At 37.2% G+C, this 18,969-nt stretch overlaps 1 protein-coding gene across 1 annotated transcript; it reads right to left on the minus strand.

Moving 5' to 3' along the window:
- Positions 1 to 10,681: 10,681 nt before the first annotated feature.
- On the minus strand, positions 10,682 to 18,882 carry LOC149811664 (uncharacterized). Its single transcript, XM_089992893.1, has 4 exons — positions 18,489 to 18,882; positions 14,992 to 15,110; positions 13,414 to 13,526; positions 10,682 to 11,158 (listed from the first exon to the last, which is right to left on the minus strand). The coding sequence occupies exons 1-4, from the start codon at positions 18,880 to 18,882 to the stop codon at positions 10,888 to 10,890; spliced, it is 897 nt and encodes a 298-aa protein (XP_089849019.1). The 3' UTR covers positions 10,682 to 10,887.
- Between the last annotated feature and the right edge of the window lie 87 nt (positions 18,883 to 18,969).

Consider the following 18,969-nt stretch of genomic DNA (forward strand, 5'->3'; position numbering starts at 1 on the left):
AGCAGTAGTTATAAATAATTATTATTGATGAGCAGTCATTTGAGGTAATTTTTCTGAAAGAGTTAGGTGCTTCACATTGGAAAGAGGTACACTAACATCAGGTGTTAGTGTGGTCTGCTACCCTAAGCAAGATGCACAGCCTAGCTGTGTTTACACATTTATTTACCTATCCTTGTTCAAGCATGGGCATTAATAGGATATCAGTTTGTAGTGTATCAATATAACTCTCATTCACCTCTGCCATTGTTTTGTCTATATTTCTTGCTGCCCAGCTATACTCACTTAATACTTTCATATGCTGCCTCAGTATATATATATATATATATATATATATATATATATATATATATATATATATATATATATATATATATATATATATATATATATGTACATATATGTATTATACACCTCACATAGTTCGTGCATACCTATATCCACTATGCACATGCTTATATTACATCCATTTAATCTCACCAGATCCTATGCATTCCTCCTCTCTTTGGTATTTACAGCAGTACTTAGACACTGCTGTAATTTCACTCTCAAGCATCCATAGGGGTGCTGGTCATCCACATCACCCAGGTGGCTCGACATTCATTTGTTTGCCATTTTTCAATGTTAACCAACCACCATTCATATCCCCGGCAGTTGCTGTAATTTCCTACAGCCACTTTCACAGCACCATTGCTGCGATTCCTCATGTTTTCATGATCATACCAAGTGCCATAACAGTATGTTGTTCATAACAAATCCCCATTTGTTCTTGCCTGTATCACTTACCTTTGTTGTGTTTTCCTGCAAACAGCACCATCAACATTCATAACCCCTACTGCTGTGCACCACCTACAACCGAGCCTCTGCTCACTGTGTGCAAAAAACCTCATATGCCCTGCATACCATGCATTTTTCTTATGTTGACAGCTCCCATAGCCATCATTTACCCACATATTGCACTTCATCCCACGACCTTCCCAGCAATACAACGCATTGCTGTAAATATTTGCAGCAAGTGTTGCATTGTTGTAGACATTTATGGCAATGCTTGGCATTGCCGCAATAATCCTAACACCTATAGCGATGCCTGGCATTGCTGTAACTCCCCATCATTCACAAACATCCAATTCCACCTTCATTTCACCTTAATAAGCATGCAGCCATATGTCACAAACTACTTGGCCAACCTGTTTCCACAGTCAATAATATTCTATCTTCATTTAGTTGCCACTGTCTATGCCTCCGGGCCTCTTTTATGTGAACCCCATATGCAGTATTTAGTCTATACTACATATATTCCAAATAACACAAAAACAGCAGGTATATATTTAAGATGTCCAGTTTCTTTTTTTTTTAGTTACCTAAGGCACCTTATAAGGGCTCTGTGTGTAAACCAACTTGAATACATCATTTTAGCGAATATTTCATCAGTCAAACTTACCTTATATATATATATATATATATATATATATATATATATATATATATATATATATATATATATATATATATATATATATATATATATATATATATATATATAAGAGGCATATACTTGAAAGCATTATAAGTAAACATCCTCAGCCCTCATCAGCATTACTACCATAATTTGCATGCATATCTAGTTCCAGTATTAGGCACAACATATGCCTGTCAACTGTTAGCCATCTCTTGCATTCAGTCTGATATTTTTTTTCAATACATTGATTATCAGCGAGCCCATCATCATTTACTGCACAAAAATACACTCTGGTTTGTGCTCTCCCACAAAATCAAGACTTTGTACATATATTTTAAATCATTTCCTAATCAAGTTTAAGGCATCATATCCACTTTCCATATACATCTATTAGGAGTTTTCATTTTTATGTCATTGATTATATGCTAAACATGCCCCTTCTTCTTGCAGGAAATGCATAGAAATGTTCATTTCTAATTTGAAACTCTTGTGCTCTTAAATTCAATTTCATGTATTGTAATAGTTAGATACAATGAAAAATTTACATTCTTTGTCTTAGAATAGAATGCATGAGCATGTATATATCTTCTAGAATCACTTGATTCAAGACATTTTTTCTCTTTTACTTTCAAAAGTACACAAATGGTGAAACACGAATGGCACGTGCACCATTTCGTAAGAGGTAATTGATACTAAGTTGATGATCCACGTCAATGGCCATAGTCAGGGTGTGGACAAAACTTAGTATTTTTATCTTTTACAAAATAACACTGGATCCACACTGGATCCGTTTTCAAAATTCATCATATTTTCCTTAAATATTTTCTCCTTTTATCAGAATTTAACTTAAAATTAACTCAAAATATATACCAATGGCCATAGTCAGGGTAAATTGAGAGTTCGTTTCATTTTAAATTCTATAAAAGCACCAAATGTGTTTTATTCTTCTCTTGAATCTAAATATAGATTATTATATAATACATTCAATGACCATAGTCAAAGATGTATTATATCTTCCATCTTGTTTTAATTCATTTGAAGAATGGAATAGCTTTTCAAAAATCCAATTTCAAAATTCTTTAAATTCATTCATCACTTAGGATAGAATTTCATCATGTTTTTCAAAAATTTCTTTTTCAAAAACTCCAAGTGATGTCAATATCTTCTTCAATCAAGCTTCAATTCTTGTAAAAATCCAAGTCATCCTTCCACTTTTTAAATTCTATCTTCATTTTTCAAATCTCAAAGTCCAAATTAGACTTTGAGATTTCAAATTCATTTTATATTCAAATTCTAATCAGATTTCAAAGTTCAAATTGAGTTTGAAATTCCAAATTCATTTTATATTCAAAACTCCAATCAAATTCAAAGTTCAAATTAACTTTGAGATTCTTGATTCATTTTCTAAAATTCCAAATTCCAACCCCAAATTCAAAGTCCAATTTGACTTTGAAATTCATTTGTATATTCAAATTCTGAATTTCAGTTTCAAAATTCAATTTAAACTTGGAAGTTCTTAATTCATCTTCTGAATTTAACAACTCTAATTCCCCTTTAGGATCCAGGATTCAACATTCATATCGGATCTCAGACTTCAGATCCAATTCCATCTTAGGATCCAGAGTCCAATTCTACATTGGATCTCAGACTTCAGATCCACTCCATTCTAGGATCCAGAACCCAGTCCCACTTTTTGGATCTTAGACTTCAGATCCAAAATCCATCTTAGGATCCAGAATCAAATTCTACATTTGGATCTCAGACTTCGGATCCAATTTCATTCTAGGGTCTAGAACCCAATTCTACATTTTGGACCTCAGACTTCAGATCCAAAATCCATTTTTAGGATCCAGAATCCGATTCATATCTTGGATCTCAGACTTAAACCCATTCTTTAAAAGGATCCAAAATCCATTTCCAAGTCTGAATTTCAAATCCAAGTCCATTTCCAGGTCCTATTTGAACTCCCTAAATCCATTTTTATTCTTAAATACCATTTGATTTTCCCAGGTTCATTCTAAAATTCAAATTCAATATCACTTCAAAAACTTCATCTTCTTCTCCTAAATCCATGACTAAATTCAAAGTCTATTTCTGACTTTGAAACTTCATTTCCTTTCATTTCAAAGCTTTAAATCATTCTTTCTCCAAGTCAAGATTTATTCTTCCAACTCTGATTTACTTCAAAGACTTAGAACTTCTCTGATCTATCTCAAGTTCTAAAGTTAGATTCAAACATTTCTTCGCTCCTTTATCAAATTTTCATCCCAGAATAACTTGGGAATTTTCAAAATATCTTTTAAAAAGAGCATACATCCTTGCATTGCACAAGCATGATTCTTTGTGCATTTAGATCTTTTAGAGTTAGAATAAATTCTTAAATTATATTTAGGCAAAGCAAAAGGCATAGATTCGATCCTTGGTTCGATTACCCCTGGTAAAGGCGCCAGGAACGATCGAACCTCGTACCGATGAGCGAATCCCGTCTCTCCATTTTTTTCCCGCAAATTTTCAAAACGGAGGCGAGTTAAATTTCTAAATATTTTTCAAATCAAGATCAAGTGAGACCGCGCAAAAGAGTTCATCTTCTCTCTTTCTTTCTTTCTTTTCTCTTCTCTCTCTCTTTTTCTTTCTTTTATTTTTCTCCCTTCAAAAAGGAGGAAAATAGAGGTTATAAAAGGAAAAGAGAAGGAAGAGAGAGAAACCAACTAGAGAATAGGAAAAATTTTGCGATGATCACAGCCAGCCCACCAAATGTGCCAAGACCCTTTGAAATTGATTGTGCACCGAGGGTGCAGGTACCAGCTGTTTCTACAAGTGCGAAGAACACAGCAGGAGTGGGTGTTAAATCTTTCGGTAATTATTTAGAGATTGAATTCTTCTTATCATATATTTTTTATTATTTATCTTGTTCCATTTTGTTGAGAGGAACTGTTATTTTTGTGTTTTTTCTCCCTTTTTTGTATTTTAGTTTAATTAGAAACACATGCAACTGTTTCATTTCTTGCCATCATTTCTAATTATGAACAAATAAAGAATGCAATTGCGAAAAATGATTGTATTGTATGACAAAAATGACACGTTGTTTGAAAGACCTTGAAATTTTAGAAATCTGTCTGTTGTCGAAAATCACAAATATTGTTATTTTTATGACCTTTTTAGCCTTCGCACCTATCATTTTCAGTGTAAATTTTCTCCATGTGTGAATTTCTTTCGTCTCTACTGAAAATGCCGTAGTTGCCTCCATCGTCAATAGTCGTCGCCTCAACCGATGTTTAATCTCTATCACCATGTCAAAAACCAGTCTTCGATGAATCCCTTGGTGATGCGAGTATGGCAGATTCTACCATGACTAGAGGAGCCACCACTTGGCGGTTGAGAATGACCTGAGTTTTTTGATGAAAACTTGAACCTCAAAACTTAGCAAATACTTGAATTACCACACATTAAAAATGTGTCAAATTCACATAAAATAAGTGTGAGTGAACTTTCTTTTAAACCCGAACCAACAAACCTCAAACATACTTGAGTTATCTCGTATAAAAAAGTAATAACGTTGTATAAAAAATCTATGAAAACTTTTTTAACTCAAACCGACAAACCTCATAAATAATTGAATTACCTCACATAAAAAATGTAATAACGTTACATAAAAAATCTATAATTTTTTTTTAACTCGAACTGACAAACCTTACAAATACTTGAGTTACCTCGCATAAAAAATGCAATAGTGTTACATAAAAAATCTGCGATTTTTTTTAACTCAAACCAACAAATCTCGCAAATACTTGAGTTACCTCGTATAAAAAATGTAATAATGGTTGCATAAAAGATCTGTAATTTTTTTTTAGCTTGAACTAATAAACCTCGCAAATACTTGAGTTACATTGCATAAACAATTTACAAAATTATCATAAACTAAGTGTGAGGGGACTTTCTTTTAAACTCTCGAACCTCTAAACATCGTAAATACTTGAGTTACTTCCATAAAAAATTCCTAAATTGGCATAAAAAATTGCAAAACTTCTTTTAAACTTGAACCGACAAACTACACAAATACCCAAATTATTTCGCATAAAAAAATTATGAAATTTCTTTCCAACTTGAACCTCCAAATTGTGCATATACCTGAGTTATTTCTCATAAAAAATTCAAAAATTTGTGAGCAAACTTTTTTTACTTTATGCGAACTTTCTTTATTTTGTGCAAATACCTCCAAACTCGCAAATACCTGATATACTTCACATAAAAAACTGCAATTTTTTTTTAAAACTCGAACCTTCAAACCTCACAAATATTTGAGTTACCTCACATAAAAAATTTACTAAATTCACATAAAATATGTGAGAGCTAACTTTCTTTTAAACTCGAACCTCCAAGCATCACAAGTACGTGACTTATTTTGTATAAAAAATATAAGCAATTTGCATAACAATCATGTGAACTATCATTTAAACTGGAACTGACTCTTGGGCTCCTCCATGTTATATAAATAGTAGTAGCCAAGACATTGCATATTCTAGGGATCACATTCTAGCATTATTCTCGCATAATCTGAGGGGTTTTTTATGGTCTCTAAAATAATTCGGTAGCTATTTTTGGCATTATAGTGACTTTTTACAACATTATGGTGACTGAGAATCCTATGTTTGTGAACTACGCTATTTTTTTATTGTACCATGAAGTATGTGAATGTCTTAAAACTTAGAGAGAGGGGGGCACACCCTCACCACCTTTTCCTCAATAGTGGCCGAAACAGAGTTTTTAGAATATTACTACATAAAATGTAAGCTAAAATTTTTGTCACTTCGTAAGAAGCAACCACAAACACTAGTTGTAAAAATGGATAAAGGGGTTATTGTCACATTGATGTCCCCTATTCCCGAAGCATCTAAGGAGGGAGACTTAGCGAATGGGCATTTGTTTGAGTCATGTGCTCACTCGGATGTGGTAGATGTAGTTGAGATGACTTCTTCTCTTGTTGAGAATATGAATGATAGAAGAGTAGAGGATGAACCTAACTCGTCCGTCGAGAACCTAGTAAATCCTAAACATTAGCTTATAAACCTAAAATATTTCTAAAGCCTACAAATGCTCATAAAACGCACACAATATACCAATATTTGGGCTTTCCACATGTCATTTGTGCAGCATTGCTGGGATGCAGATCACTAGAATTAGAGTGCCCACGTGGTTTCACATTCTCTCTAGTGATCCTATGTTGATGTACACCCTCAATTATTCGTAGAAGTTCTTCGTTGTCTGCAGGTCCAACATCTATATTCCTAATCGGTTCGGGCAACTACATGTTCTCCACTTATAGAACATTAGTATCGTTTAATATTTGGGACAATTGCATGTTTGGTTCATCAACAACATTCACTGCTTGGAACAGTTTGATGTTCAATGACACACTGACCTCGATAGATTGTTTTGCATCCCTTTCGATTGCTTCTTGTTGCACTATGTGAACCACCAAGTAAACGTTGTCGCTAAATAACATCTCTTCTATGTCATCATCGTAAAAAACATACCCAACCTGGTTCGTCACCTATGGGCAGCGAATATGGATACTGAAGGCTCATTAACTCTTCACTTTGTCCTATTTTTTGAGACAACTTAGTCTCTAATTCATTAAAGCTAATGTTTTTAGAGGCTATTAAAGATCTCCAACTACGATTATCAGTGACACAGTAGTGTACTTTAGCAAATACTGAAGTCATCTTAGCTACTTACACCACTAACCACATGAAATATACATCTATTGAGAATAAAATACATACAACTACTCTGCAAACTAACTACCCACAACCTTGTGCACGATCAACCCAAGCCCCATTACATATACAATGAAAATAAAAAATCATATAATAATGGACAAGCATTTTTAAAAAAGCATAAATATTAATTTTTTATGTGATAAAGCATCTTCAAAGCAAACATAGATTTTCAAAACAAACATATTATATTCTTTTGAAAAAAAAACTAAACTATATGTGTGGATGGAATTTTGGAGTCCATAAGTTGGGGACCATAAAGAACTTACCTTTCGATCTAACAAGAGAAGTTGATGGGAAGAATGGCACATCCTCATTGAAATCACTGAAAAAGTTATCGGAGATAAGAAAAACTAAAAAATTTTGCAAAGAGGATTTTGGGGACCATAAAGAACCCTAGATCTTGTTCTTAAAAAAAAGCAAAAAAATTGAGATACTGGTATCGGGTCAAAAATAACCCTACGCAAAAATAACCTTGATCCAGACCCGATACCAGCATCTCAATCGCAGAAAAAAGGCATGTGTTTTAAATTTTAAAATGCATTTAGTAGATTTTTTATATGATATTATTTTATTTTTTATGTGAAGTAACTCAAGTATTTGAGTAGTTTATCGATTCGAGTTTAAAAGAAATTTGGCAGAGTTTTTATGCAAATTTAGAAATTTTGTATGTAAAGTAATTCAAGCATTTGCGATATTTGGAGGTTCGAGTTTAAAAGAAAGTTCGCTCACACTTATTTTATGTGAATTTTATAACTTTTTTATGCGAGATAACTCAAGTATTTGTGAATTTTGTAAATTTTTTGGGCAAATAATTTATTTTTTTATGTAAAGTTATTACATTTTTTATGCAAAGTAACTCAGGTATGTGTGCGATGAGAAGGTTTGAGTTTGAAAAAAAAAATAAATTTTTTTATGCGATGTTATTATATTTTTTATGTGAAGTAACTTAGGTATGTGCGCAGTGAGAATGTTTGAGTTTGAAAAAAAAAATATTTTTTTATGTGAAGTAACTTAGGTATTTGTGCAGTTTGTGGGTTCAAGTTTAAAAGAAATTTCATAAATTTTTTATGCAACTTTAGGAATTTTGTATGTGAAGTAACTTAGGTATTTATAATGTTTGGAGTTTCAATAGTTTAAAAGAAAGTTCTCTCGCACTTATTTTGTGTGAATTTCGTAAATTGTTTATGTGAGGTAACTTAAGTATTTGTGAAGTTTGTCAATTCGAGTTAAAAATAAATTTTGTAGATTTTTTATGCAACGTTATTTCATTTTTTATGCGAAGTAACTCAAGTATTTGCGAGGTTTATCAGTTCAAGTTAAAAAAAATATTATAATTTTTTTATGCAACGTTATTACATTTTTTATACAAGGTAATTCAAGTATTTATGATGTTTGTCAGTTTGAGTTTAAAAAAAATCTCACTTATTTTATCCGAATTTGGTAAATTTTAATGCACAGTAACTCAGGTATTTGCGAGGTTTCGAGGATCGAGTTTCGATCAAAAAACCCAGGTCATTCTCTTACGTCAAGTGGTGGCCCCTCCAATCATAGCGAAATCCACCATACTTGCACCACCAGGGGATCCATCGGAGACTAATTTTTGATAAGGTGATGGAGATTAATCATCAGTTGATGCAGCAGCTGCCGGTGATGGCGGCGGTTAAGGTGTTTCCAATGGAGATAGAGAAAATTTGCATATGAAGAAAATTTGCATTGAAAATTATAGATGTAAAGGCTAAAATGGTCCTAAAAATAATAATATTTGTAATTTTGAACAATAGATGAATTTCTAAAACTTCAAGGTCTTTCAAGAAACATGTCATTTTTGCCATACAGTACGGTTCTTTTTTATGCAATTGCTTGTGTTTCTTTTGTCTAAAGCAATGTTGTTAAAACCTTACATGATTCCTTAAAACTTTTACTTAACTTTTTACTCAACTTTTTACTTAATATAAAAAATGAGCCTCACTTTTCTAAATTTCATGATTTGAGCAACATGATTCCTTAAAACTGCCAACTAGTGACGTCAAGCTAGCGTTCAATTAGGGGTGGCAATCGGGTCGGGTTGGAGGGTCGACCCGGCGGGTTGGCGGGTCAGCATACCTCAACCCGAACCCGAACCGTTTATTAAACGGGTCGGCTGTGGCAAACATGAACCCGACCCGTTTATTAAACGGGTAACCCGACACGACCCGCCAACCCGTTTAATAAACGGGTTGGGTCGGGTAAACAGGTTGGCGGGTTGGTAGGCAGGTTGGCGGGTTGACCCACCCGCCTAACCCGTTTATTAAATGGGTTAGCCGGGTTGGCGGGTTGGCATACCCCTAACATGAACCTGACCAGTTTAATAAACGGGTTAGGCGGGTCGATCCGTTTATTAAACGGGTTAGTTTAAGCCCAACCCAAACCCGCCTTCGTGTCAGGTTTTGCCACCCCTACGTTCAATGTCTAAAGTGACGTTTCTGAATTTTCTGATAGGGTAACAGCAAGTCTCTGTTTGGCAGATTTTAGAAAACCTTGGTCCCATGTCAGGAAATTCAGAAATGTGAGGGCTTTTTTTGGAATTAGAGGCAAAAGGTTGGCCTCTATATGGAATTTTCCGCTCCCTTTTGCTTTAAATCATAAAGGAAGATATTATTAACACTAATTATGAATACTGTGATTGTGATGGAGAAATTTACTTGGTCAGAAAACGTATGTTTACAATGGAAGAATAAATGCAAGCGACCATGAAACCATGGAGATGAATCAATTGGATTATATTACTTTTTTTTTTTTGGATTTATGACCCAAAGAAACTGCATCCGACACTAAGACCTGGTCGCACTGGCTCAGCATGTCATACCTAAGGGCGTTGTGCCGGCAGCTTAAAACTCTGAGGCTATGACCCCTGCTACACAGGGCAACACCTATAGAAATTTGACTGCCCGTGTAGCAGCCAGGGAGTCTCGACGAATACGAATCTCATCATTTGACATAGAAGCCCTTACGGAGCCCACCACTTAAAGGCACCCGAACCTGGGATGAAAGGGTCAGCACTTTCTCCATAGACCCGCTGCCAATCATGCAGCCCTAGCTGATGTCATACGTAATGTTTTGTTGATAAACATTCACTCATAATGATACACTGATAATGATACAACAAAGTATCTTGAAGACCATTATATCATCTGTGGGCAGGAGTCATAGTCATCACATTTAAAGTACATACCGTTTTCATGATTTTTCACCAACACCAAATCAAGCCCATCTTGATGATATCATCATGCTTCTCCAAGCAGTTTTAGCAGAGGCCTCTCAAGAGTTTGTCAACAGTCAGTCCTTGTGACAAAAGAATCTATGGTTTTACTTGTGATCATGAGAATAACCTTCATCATATTGAGGACAAGGTACTGTCTCTTGGAAGGATTATCATCCTTACTACTGAAGTGTGTGTGTATATATATATATATATATATACTGCGACTGTTCCTACTGCTGCTACTATTTTGGTGCCTTCTCTTGCACCATATTCCTTGTAGCGTCTGTAGTTCTAGCAAACAAAATTGTGAAAAAAGAAACTTTGGTTTTGCTAGTGATCATAAAAGTAACCTTGATCACATTGAAGACAAGATACATTGTCACCTGGTCATACAACAAGAAAGTGTTGATTCAACTGAATTTACTAGAGAAACAGGTGCATTCAAAGAAGTTGCGCTCTTGTTGGCGTGGTGAAACTTCATTCTTGCTTTTTGAGTTGTGAAGATTTCTTGGGCTTGCAGTATTTTTCCTGTAAGAAGCTGAAGAAGGTGATGAAGATTCAAATCCAATTATGTTCTGGGACTCTGAAACTGGCTTGCCATCACAGATAACTATGACCTCACAAAACTCGGGTGCATTCTTCTGCAAAAATTCAGCTTTTGATGATGTCTTCTTTGACCATCTGAAGAAATTTAAGTTGAAAAAAAAAATGAGACAAGAAACAAAGTAAAACAAAAAACATAACTTTGCTCCAAAGGGGGAGATGAGATTATTGGCAACTGTTAGTTTTCATAAGCATTGTGGTAGTGGAAGAAATTTTCCTCCCAAAAATTTGATATATTACAAAAATCAAAGATACTTTGATTCATCTCTCAATCATATTCTTGGATAGTAGTGTTCTCCATGATTTTAGCATAATGATAAGATACTAAGAGGATTATGGTGATCCCAACAACAAAGAAGTTAATAATCAATTTCACCTATTAAAGCTTCATCATTTAAATTGTAGAACATTGTCTCTAAAATATATGTAACATGAAGTGAGGTTTTATGTCAAAACAAGAATAATACAACACAAAGTAAAGAACAAAATCACACTCACAAGATGAAAAATAATCACCGCAGAATCACAAAATAACTGTACTCAAAGTGCTGCATAGAAACTAAGGCAATTGAAAATTATTCAAAAATTGCAATGCTAGCCACTCTTCAAGATGTTAATCTATGATAAATCCATCCCTCGCCATTTATTCTCTGCCCTGAACTTGAGATTTTCCTGCCCTGTCATCAAACGCCTTGGAGATTCATCTCTTTCTTTCCAAATGTACCCTGAAGCCTAATATAGCCACCAGTTCCACTTCCATATGATTAACCGCTTCTTAGCCGTTTTCCTAATTTATTTCGCCAAAACCACTTGTCTCCAATTGACTTCATGGTTATAGCTCCAAATTCTAATTTGTCATTCCAATTGCTGGTAGACGGCATAGTGATGGTTGTGATTGGCTAACTATCATGATATGAGAAGTGTTTTTTGCACTTTATTTTCTGTAAATGGATAAATCAAACAATAGGTTTAAGATCATTAAGGAACAGGCATGAAAAATGAGTTACAGAAGTCAGCAACTAATTTTTTTAATTTGGTAAAACAAGATAAAAAAGGATTTACAGAGATATGAAATATTTTCCTTGAAAATCAAGTTAGGGTATAGTTACTATGGAATTCAGACCGAAACTCATTGTGATTCAAAAAAATCTTCTGATAAAATCAAATCCATATTTGAGCTTTTTGAAGGGCATCGCTTCTAAATATAATTTCTTCTGCTTTAAGCATTAGTCTAAATAATGACTTTTTTTTTAAGATTTTGAAGGAGGTTTTTTTTTCTTTTTTTAAAGCTTTCAAAGTTTCACTGAAACGGATGTTTTCAACACACTAGGGGTGGCAATCGGGTCGGGTTGGCGTGTCAGCATACCTCAACCCGAACCCGACCAGTTTATTAAACGGGTCAGCTATGGCAAACACGAACCCGACCCGTTTAATAAACGGGTAACCCGACACGACCCGCCAACCCATTTAATAAATGGGTTGGGTCGGGTAAACGGGTTTTCAGGTTCGCGGGTCAGGTTGGCGGGTCGGGTTGACGGGTCGGGTTGACAGGTCGGGCAGACGGGTTGGCGGGTTGACGGGTCGGGTTGGCGGGTTGGCGGGTCGGGTTGGCGGGTTGACCCACCCGCCTAACCCGTTTATTAAACGGGTCAGCCAGGTTGGCGGGTTGGCATACCCCCAACCCGAACCCGACCTGTTTAATAAACGGGTTACACGGGTCGACCCGTTTATTAAACGGGTTGGCTTAAGCCCAACCCGAACCCGCCTAAGAGGCGGGTCGTGTCAGAAATTGCCACCCCTACAACACACTCTGCTAAACATAGTTTGACCTATCTATGACACGTGGCAGGTACCAATTGCTGCCAAAGTATGACTTCATTAAACATGATTGGGGCAACATTTTCAAAATAATAAACAATGGCACAAGTCTTGCTCTTGTCTCATGAGTACTTTTAGGCTCTATTTGGGAACATTGCATTGAGATGGAAATACCATTTTCATGTGTTACCAAAATATTGATTTGCCAAAAACATTCTCATGTAAATGAGTTGAAATGTGGTGTTAAGACTGCCATCTCCAGATCTAATGCAAGTGTTTTGGTATAACACCACTGCTTCTAAACAGCAGAGCATGAGAGCACTAGGATATACCGCGAAACACCTCCAATTCAGGGCTCCCAAACAAAGCCTGTCATTAGTTCCTTGCAAAAATTTTGCTTGTCTTTTCTTTCCATGACTGTTCAATGATTCAGTTGTAAAACAAAGGGATGATAAACCAGTAGCAGCAGTAGTGGAGATCATGATCCATTTTGATGAAGGGATGATGGATGGTACCTAGAGGAGCGCTTCGAACCGATGACAAGCCTTCTGATGTGAAGTACTGGAATGAGTTCCAGAATGGCCTTCGCTGTTGTGTTGCTCTCTATCAGAATTGTATCCACCTTAACCTGCTTTCAAGTCAAAATTTTGGAAACTGATCAAAAAATGTGTAATGGCGCACAAAAAATAGTTTATGAATATATACAGACACAGGCAAAGGCCACACACAACCAACATGAATGTTATCAAACTTGACCACAAATTTAAACCTTTACAAATTCAAATATGGTATTATAGTTTGATGCATTAATAGTCATGAGCATGTCAAAACTCGTTACAATTTTACTAATTCTATATAGAAAATAAGTCGAGTCAAGGTGCATTTTCCAATTACAGTTAATAAATCTATATTACTCATATAATGCTTTTTTTTAAAAAAATCTTCATAAAATTATTAAACATGTTCAATGACAATTGAATGACTGATGCATCAATTCAATCCCTCAAATTTGAATTATAGATACACACACAAAATATAAGGGTTCTTTTAACTTGCTAAGTACCAAAGTGTTTAGCAGTCACCGACAACCCACAAGAGCTCCGCACATATGGCTAGGTGGGTTGGCTTGTGGCATTCAAGTTGAAGAACATCATGAGTTCAATACTTAGGGTGTCTGTCTCTTGCTGGTTATAGCCAAATTGGAAACTAATCTTGGTGAGCTGGTTATGGGGTCCACAATGAATCCAGGAAATTCCTATCTGGAACCTAGTTGACGCATTGAATTAGTATAGTATAGTGTAGTATAGTGTGTCTACTTATCTATGTCGTATATAGGTGCAACAAGTAAATTTTCAAATGTTTGCTACAGCATATATATATATATATATATATATATATACGTCAAACCAAGGGAAGGTCCAAAATCTACGATCAACGAAAAGGGAGGAGAATGGGAAGGCTCCCGTTCTCCAATTCTTGAACATCTCATCGATCCGACCTCATATATTTGTTCTTTATAATTTATTTAGTAAGAAATATGCTTTACACGAAGACTTTATGACATATAGACATGTTTTTCAAAACATGAAAAATGGACGGCTCATAATACATTTAAAACTTTACATTACAAAGTGTTGTGGGTCGTTGATTTTTAGCGCTTTCAAAAATGCATCTAAACATTGAAAAATCATAACGCTCACTAAACAACGAATCATAAAAATCCAATATGTAAAGTCTGATCGATGAAAAACTCAATCATTCGAGAAGGAACACCATCGATTATGATTGGTTGTAGATTTTGGACCTTTCTTTGGTTGGACGGTCTCCCTTCCTTATGTAAATATGTATCGTTTTTCAAGAAAAATATTGTATCTATGCATATATGTTTGAGTGTACGCATGTATGTCTGTGTATGTGAAAACAACTACTATGAATGGATGGATGGACATAATGGGTAATATGTCAGGTTTAAATGAGGTCAGATCAGAAACTGGCTCGAGCCATACCCATGAAGTACCAGTACCAGTGCAGACATGGTTCAACACGAGCATGGCACCCTTCTCAAAGTACCCACATCGCATACCAATTATTACCTTGGCTTCGTCGCACAGCCTCACGTACTTTTGGAGGAGACTTCTTCTCCTATTGTTCTCTTCTTTCTTGTACACCTTCAGCTGCTCTTGGCTCACCTGACTCTTTGCCAGCTTCCCAACTGCAAGATTATTAGATGCATAGCAGCATGATTATAATTTTTCACAGAATTTCAAAGCCAATAACCCAATTTTACCCGAAGTGTGAATATTGAGAAATCGTTTATCGGGTGCAATGGAATTGCACACTTTTGGTGTGCTACTGATCACCCGCCATCTGCTGTTGCCCTCCACAACTGACAGGCTATATCTAAAGATGGTAGGTAGTCAGGTGCAGAAATGCACCAAAAGTGTGCCGTGGCATTGCACCTGTCCTCCCTCGCTATATTTTATCTTCACAACACATCTCACCTGGGAACCATGGGACTGCAGCTCATGTATATCTCCCCTAAGTGATATACAAGGTGAGTACGACTGTTAAACGAGCTGCACGAGCCGAGCTTGAAGTGAAGTGTTCAAGCTTGGGCTCATTCTTGTGGTGAGCTAAGCCGAGCTTTATTTGGCTTGTTTGTAGAAAAAATACATTAGTTTAGAGCCGAAAGATGGATTACAAAAAAAAAATACTTATAAAATATAGTTTTTAATACATAACCAGCTTATACGAGTCCAGTATCTCCTGTGCATATTCAGCTTGCCAAGCCTATTTCACAAGTTCGAATGAGCTCTTTACCATTAGAACATGAGCCGTGCCTCGAGCAGCCCGGCTTGTTTCCCAGCCCTAGAGGTAGGGGTGGCAATCGGGTCGGGTTGGCGGGTCAGCATACCTCAACACAAACCCTACCCGTTTATTAAACGGGTAACCTGACATGACACGGTTAACCTGTTTAATAAATGGGTCGGGTCGGGTAAACAGGCGGGTTGGCGGGTCGGGTTCGGGTAAGCGGGTTGACCCACCCGCCTAACCCATTTATTAAACGGGTAAGCCAGGTTGGCGGGTTGGCATACCCCTAACACGAACCCGACCCATTTAATAAACGGGTTAGGCGAGTCAACCCATTTACAACACGAACCCGTTTAAGCCAAACCCGAACCCAGCTAAGAAGCGGGTTGGCGGGTCGTGTCAGATTTTGCCAACCCTACCTAGAGGTGAGGATTGAATAAAGTTATGTTCAGTATGGCCTGAAGTGCCCTTGCCTGAGTGCCCAACATGTGTCTTATGTGGAATGTGAGCTGCGGGCTCCGCAAATATTGAACAGTTCATGCCATATTTTGTGGGGCCCGGCAACACATGCCGTGCGGTCAAGCAGGCATACTATTTCTTTTTAGCACGTTTGTGTGCCATAGAAAGTGGAGGGATTCCATAGAAATGTGTGGGGCCATGTGTTTGGGTAGAATAGAACCGGGTGTCAACCGGTCGAGTTTGGTTCAGAGTCGAGTGAAACCAGACCTGGCCTACATGAACCAGACCCAGGGCGCCATACATGGTAAAATAATATTTCTATCATTTTTACATTGAAAATTTGTGGGTCTTAATCGAAACTCAGGTCAAGCCCGAGCCTGGTATAAATTTCACAAACTATACTCCAATCCATGTATTAATCGGACCTTTGGGTCGGGACCCAGGTCTTAATCGGGTCTTCTTATTTATCATCATACCTGGACCATATAGGGTTTGGTATGGGTCAGTTTCGGATAAACCGGAACCATTGACACCCCTACTCACATCCTTCCATTGAAACATGTTCCGCGTGGAAAGAGTCCTCTATTTCAACGGGAGGGCCATGCTTTCAGTGAAAACGAATTCCAACAGGGGCTGGTCGGACCTTGTTTCCGTGGACAGAGGCTCCGCGCTGGACAACTCGTGGCCGACCTCCTGTCCGTGGCAGACAAAGGAGGGCAGCCTGATCCATCACAAATGCTGAGAGAACACTTTTTCACACCAAAGGTGCGTATGACATCCTCATCAGCTGTTCGCAAAGTTGGCCATTGATCATAAGGATGGACGGTGACGATGCCAAACACTCATGACTATTGATTTGACATGTCACCTGCCGTATTGCAATCATGTAATTGTATAGAGGGACGCTGCCAACCGGGTTCGGGTTTTTCGGATGAAGAAAATGAGATCCCAAACCCGATTCATATAATTTATAGAGCTTATATTCACTAAAAATGCATATAAAATACTCTTGCGGCTTTTAGTGAGAGATCCTGGGGCCTTCGGTGGAAAAGTCTGTCACTAAAAGTCTATTTTATTGTAGTGAGGTCAAACAGGGTTGGGTTACCGCCCGACCAACGTATTACCGAAGTTGGGTTTGAGACTGAGAATATATATATATATATATATATATATATATATATATATACTCGGTTGGCATTTTTTTGTGATCGGCATTCAGGTTTGGGTCTGCTATCTGACAAAAAACCTAACCATTGATGGTTTTTTCATTTTTTTTCTAATGTGATCGGATCAGGTGATCGAGCTGAGAATGTTAGACCAATGTTATCAAAATCTTATCGGCTATCAAATCGTTTGGCCAAACGATTCAGGTGAATCGGTCTGATACCTGTTCTCAAGTGAATCGTTCTGAATAGACTAAAAAATAATTTAAAAATATTCTATGAACATGACATATGTTAAAAATAATATTAAAATTTTAATTTTAAGCATTTTTATATTGATTAAAAAATAGCTCATTCAGGTTAGTATCATATCGATTATTTTGCCGATGCACTACGAATCGGCCAATTCAGGCAAGCCGATTCGCACGGGTACTGACAACATTATAGATTTTTGGTGATACTGAATTTAAACCAAAAAGGATTGCAAAAGGTCCAATCACTGACAAGATGCTCGGCAAAGGTACTCGACCCAATCACTGACAAGATGCTCAGACCAATCATTTGAAACATCCCCCTCTATATAATCAATCATTATATTCAATTCTTTACGAAGAAAACCATGCATCCCATTTGAGATATGTAAGAGTGAGACTGACACACACATTCCTCAATTGAGATGTGCGGTGGCGATGGGATATAACCACCAATTTGGCTGATCTTCGTTCTGCTAGATAATCTAAGCTAGGAGACAACGGGAAAGGTAGGTGAGCATCTTCTTTCCGTTTTAGCTGGGGACCGTACCTCCGTGGCTTAAGGTTGCCCCAGTTTTTGATGAATCATCAGACCACCTGTCTCAAAGTCCAGAGTGCGCGTGCTCGGAGTCGTTGAACTACCCTCTGGAAGGGAAGATCCAGTAATCGGACAGAGTATTTTGCAAGATGCTCTGTTAAGAAGGGCGATCGGTGGGACGTGGCAGTCAGTGATTGGGCTGAGTACTTTTGAAAGAAGAGTGATGTATGGGAGTGATTGGGCCGAGTACCTTTGTAAAATACCCGGCCGATTACGGAATCTGCTCTCAACCCTCTCAGCCCAGGCAAACATTCGATTAGCATTTTGTGAATCAACGCAGGAAAAGAAGTGAGAGAAAGAGAGCATACCAGGAGTAGGGATGTGAGTGACGGGAGGGAAGACATGAACCAGATAGACGAAGGACGGCGAGCAAGAGGAAGGTGGAGGAGGAGGATAGGGAGAAGGATAAGAGGAATGGTCAGCCTTGTTGAGAGCGCTCCTCAACGTCCATTGGAGAGCGTCTATGCTCGACTCTTCGTTCTTCCCGACGGCCACATACCACAACCCATCACCACTCCCTCCTCCTCCTCCTCCTCCTCCTCCTCCTCCTCCTCCTCCCATCGTTATCTCTTCTTCGATCTCACACGATCCAATAGTCCTGATCTGCCAAGCCTCACTTTGACCATGATCTCCTCCTCCTTCCCTCTTCTTCTCCTCATGAAATCCAATTTCCGGCTGTATCTCGCAGGAAATTGGATTCATGGTGGGATTGAATGGCGAACAATGACTTTTCCTTCTCCCCTCTTTTAAAATACGATGATGAGAGAGAGAGAGAGAGAGAGAGAGAGA

This window comes from Nuphar pumila, chromosome 17 (assembly GCF_984573655.1).
Source record: "Nuphar pumila chromosome 17, dmNupPumi1.hap1.1, whole genome shotgun sequence".
Classification (NCBI taxonomy): domain Eukaryota; kingdom Viridiplantae; phylum Streptophyta; class Magnoliopsida; order Nymphaeales; family Nymphaeaceae; genus Nuphar; species Nuphar pumila.

Bases quoted from the DNA above. Each gene is read 5' to 3' on its own strand.
- LOC149811664 (XM_089992893.1), bottom strand. From the start codon at position 18,882: ATGAATCCAATTTCCTGCGAGATACAGCCGGAAATTGGATTTCATGAG. The intron at 15,111-18,488 runs GTATGCTCTCTT...ATAATCTTGCAG, and splicing joins CACTCACATCCCTACTCCTG to TTGGGAAGCTGGCAAAGAGT. The intron at 11,159-13,413 runs GTACCATCCATC...AAATTTCTTCAG, and splicing joins GGTTCGAAGCGCTCCTCTAG to ATGGTCAAAGAAGACATCAT.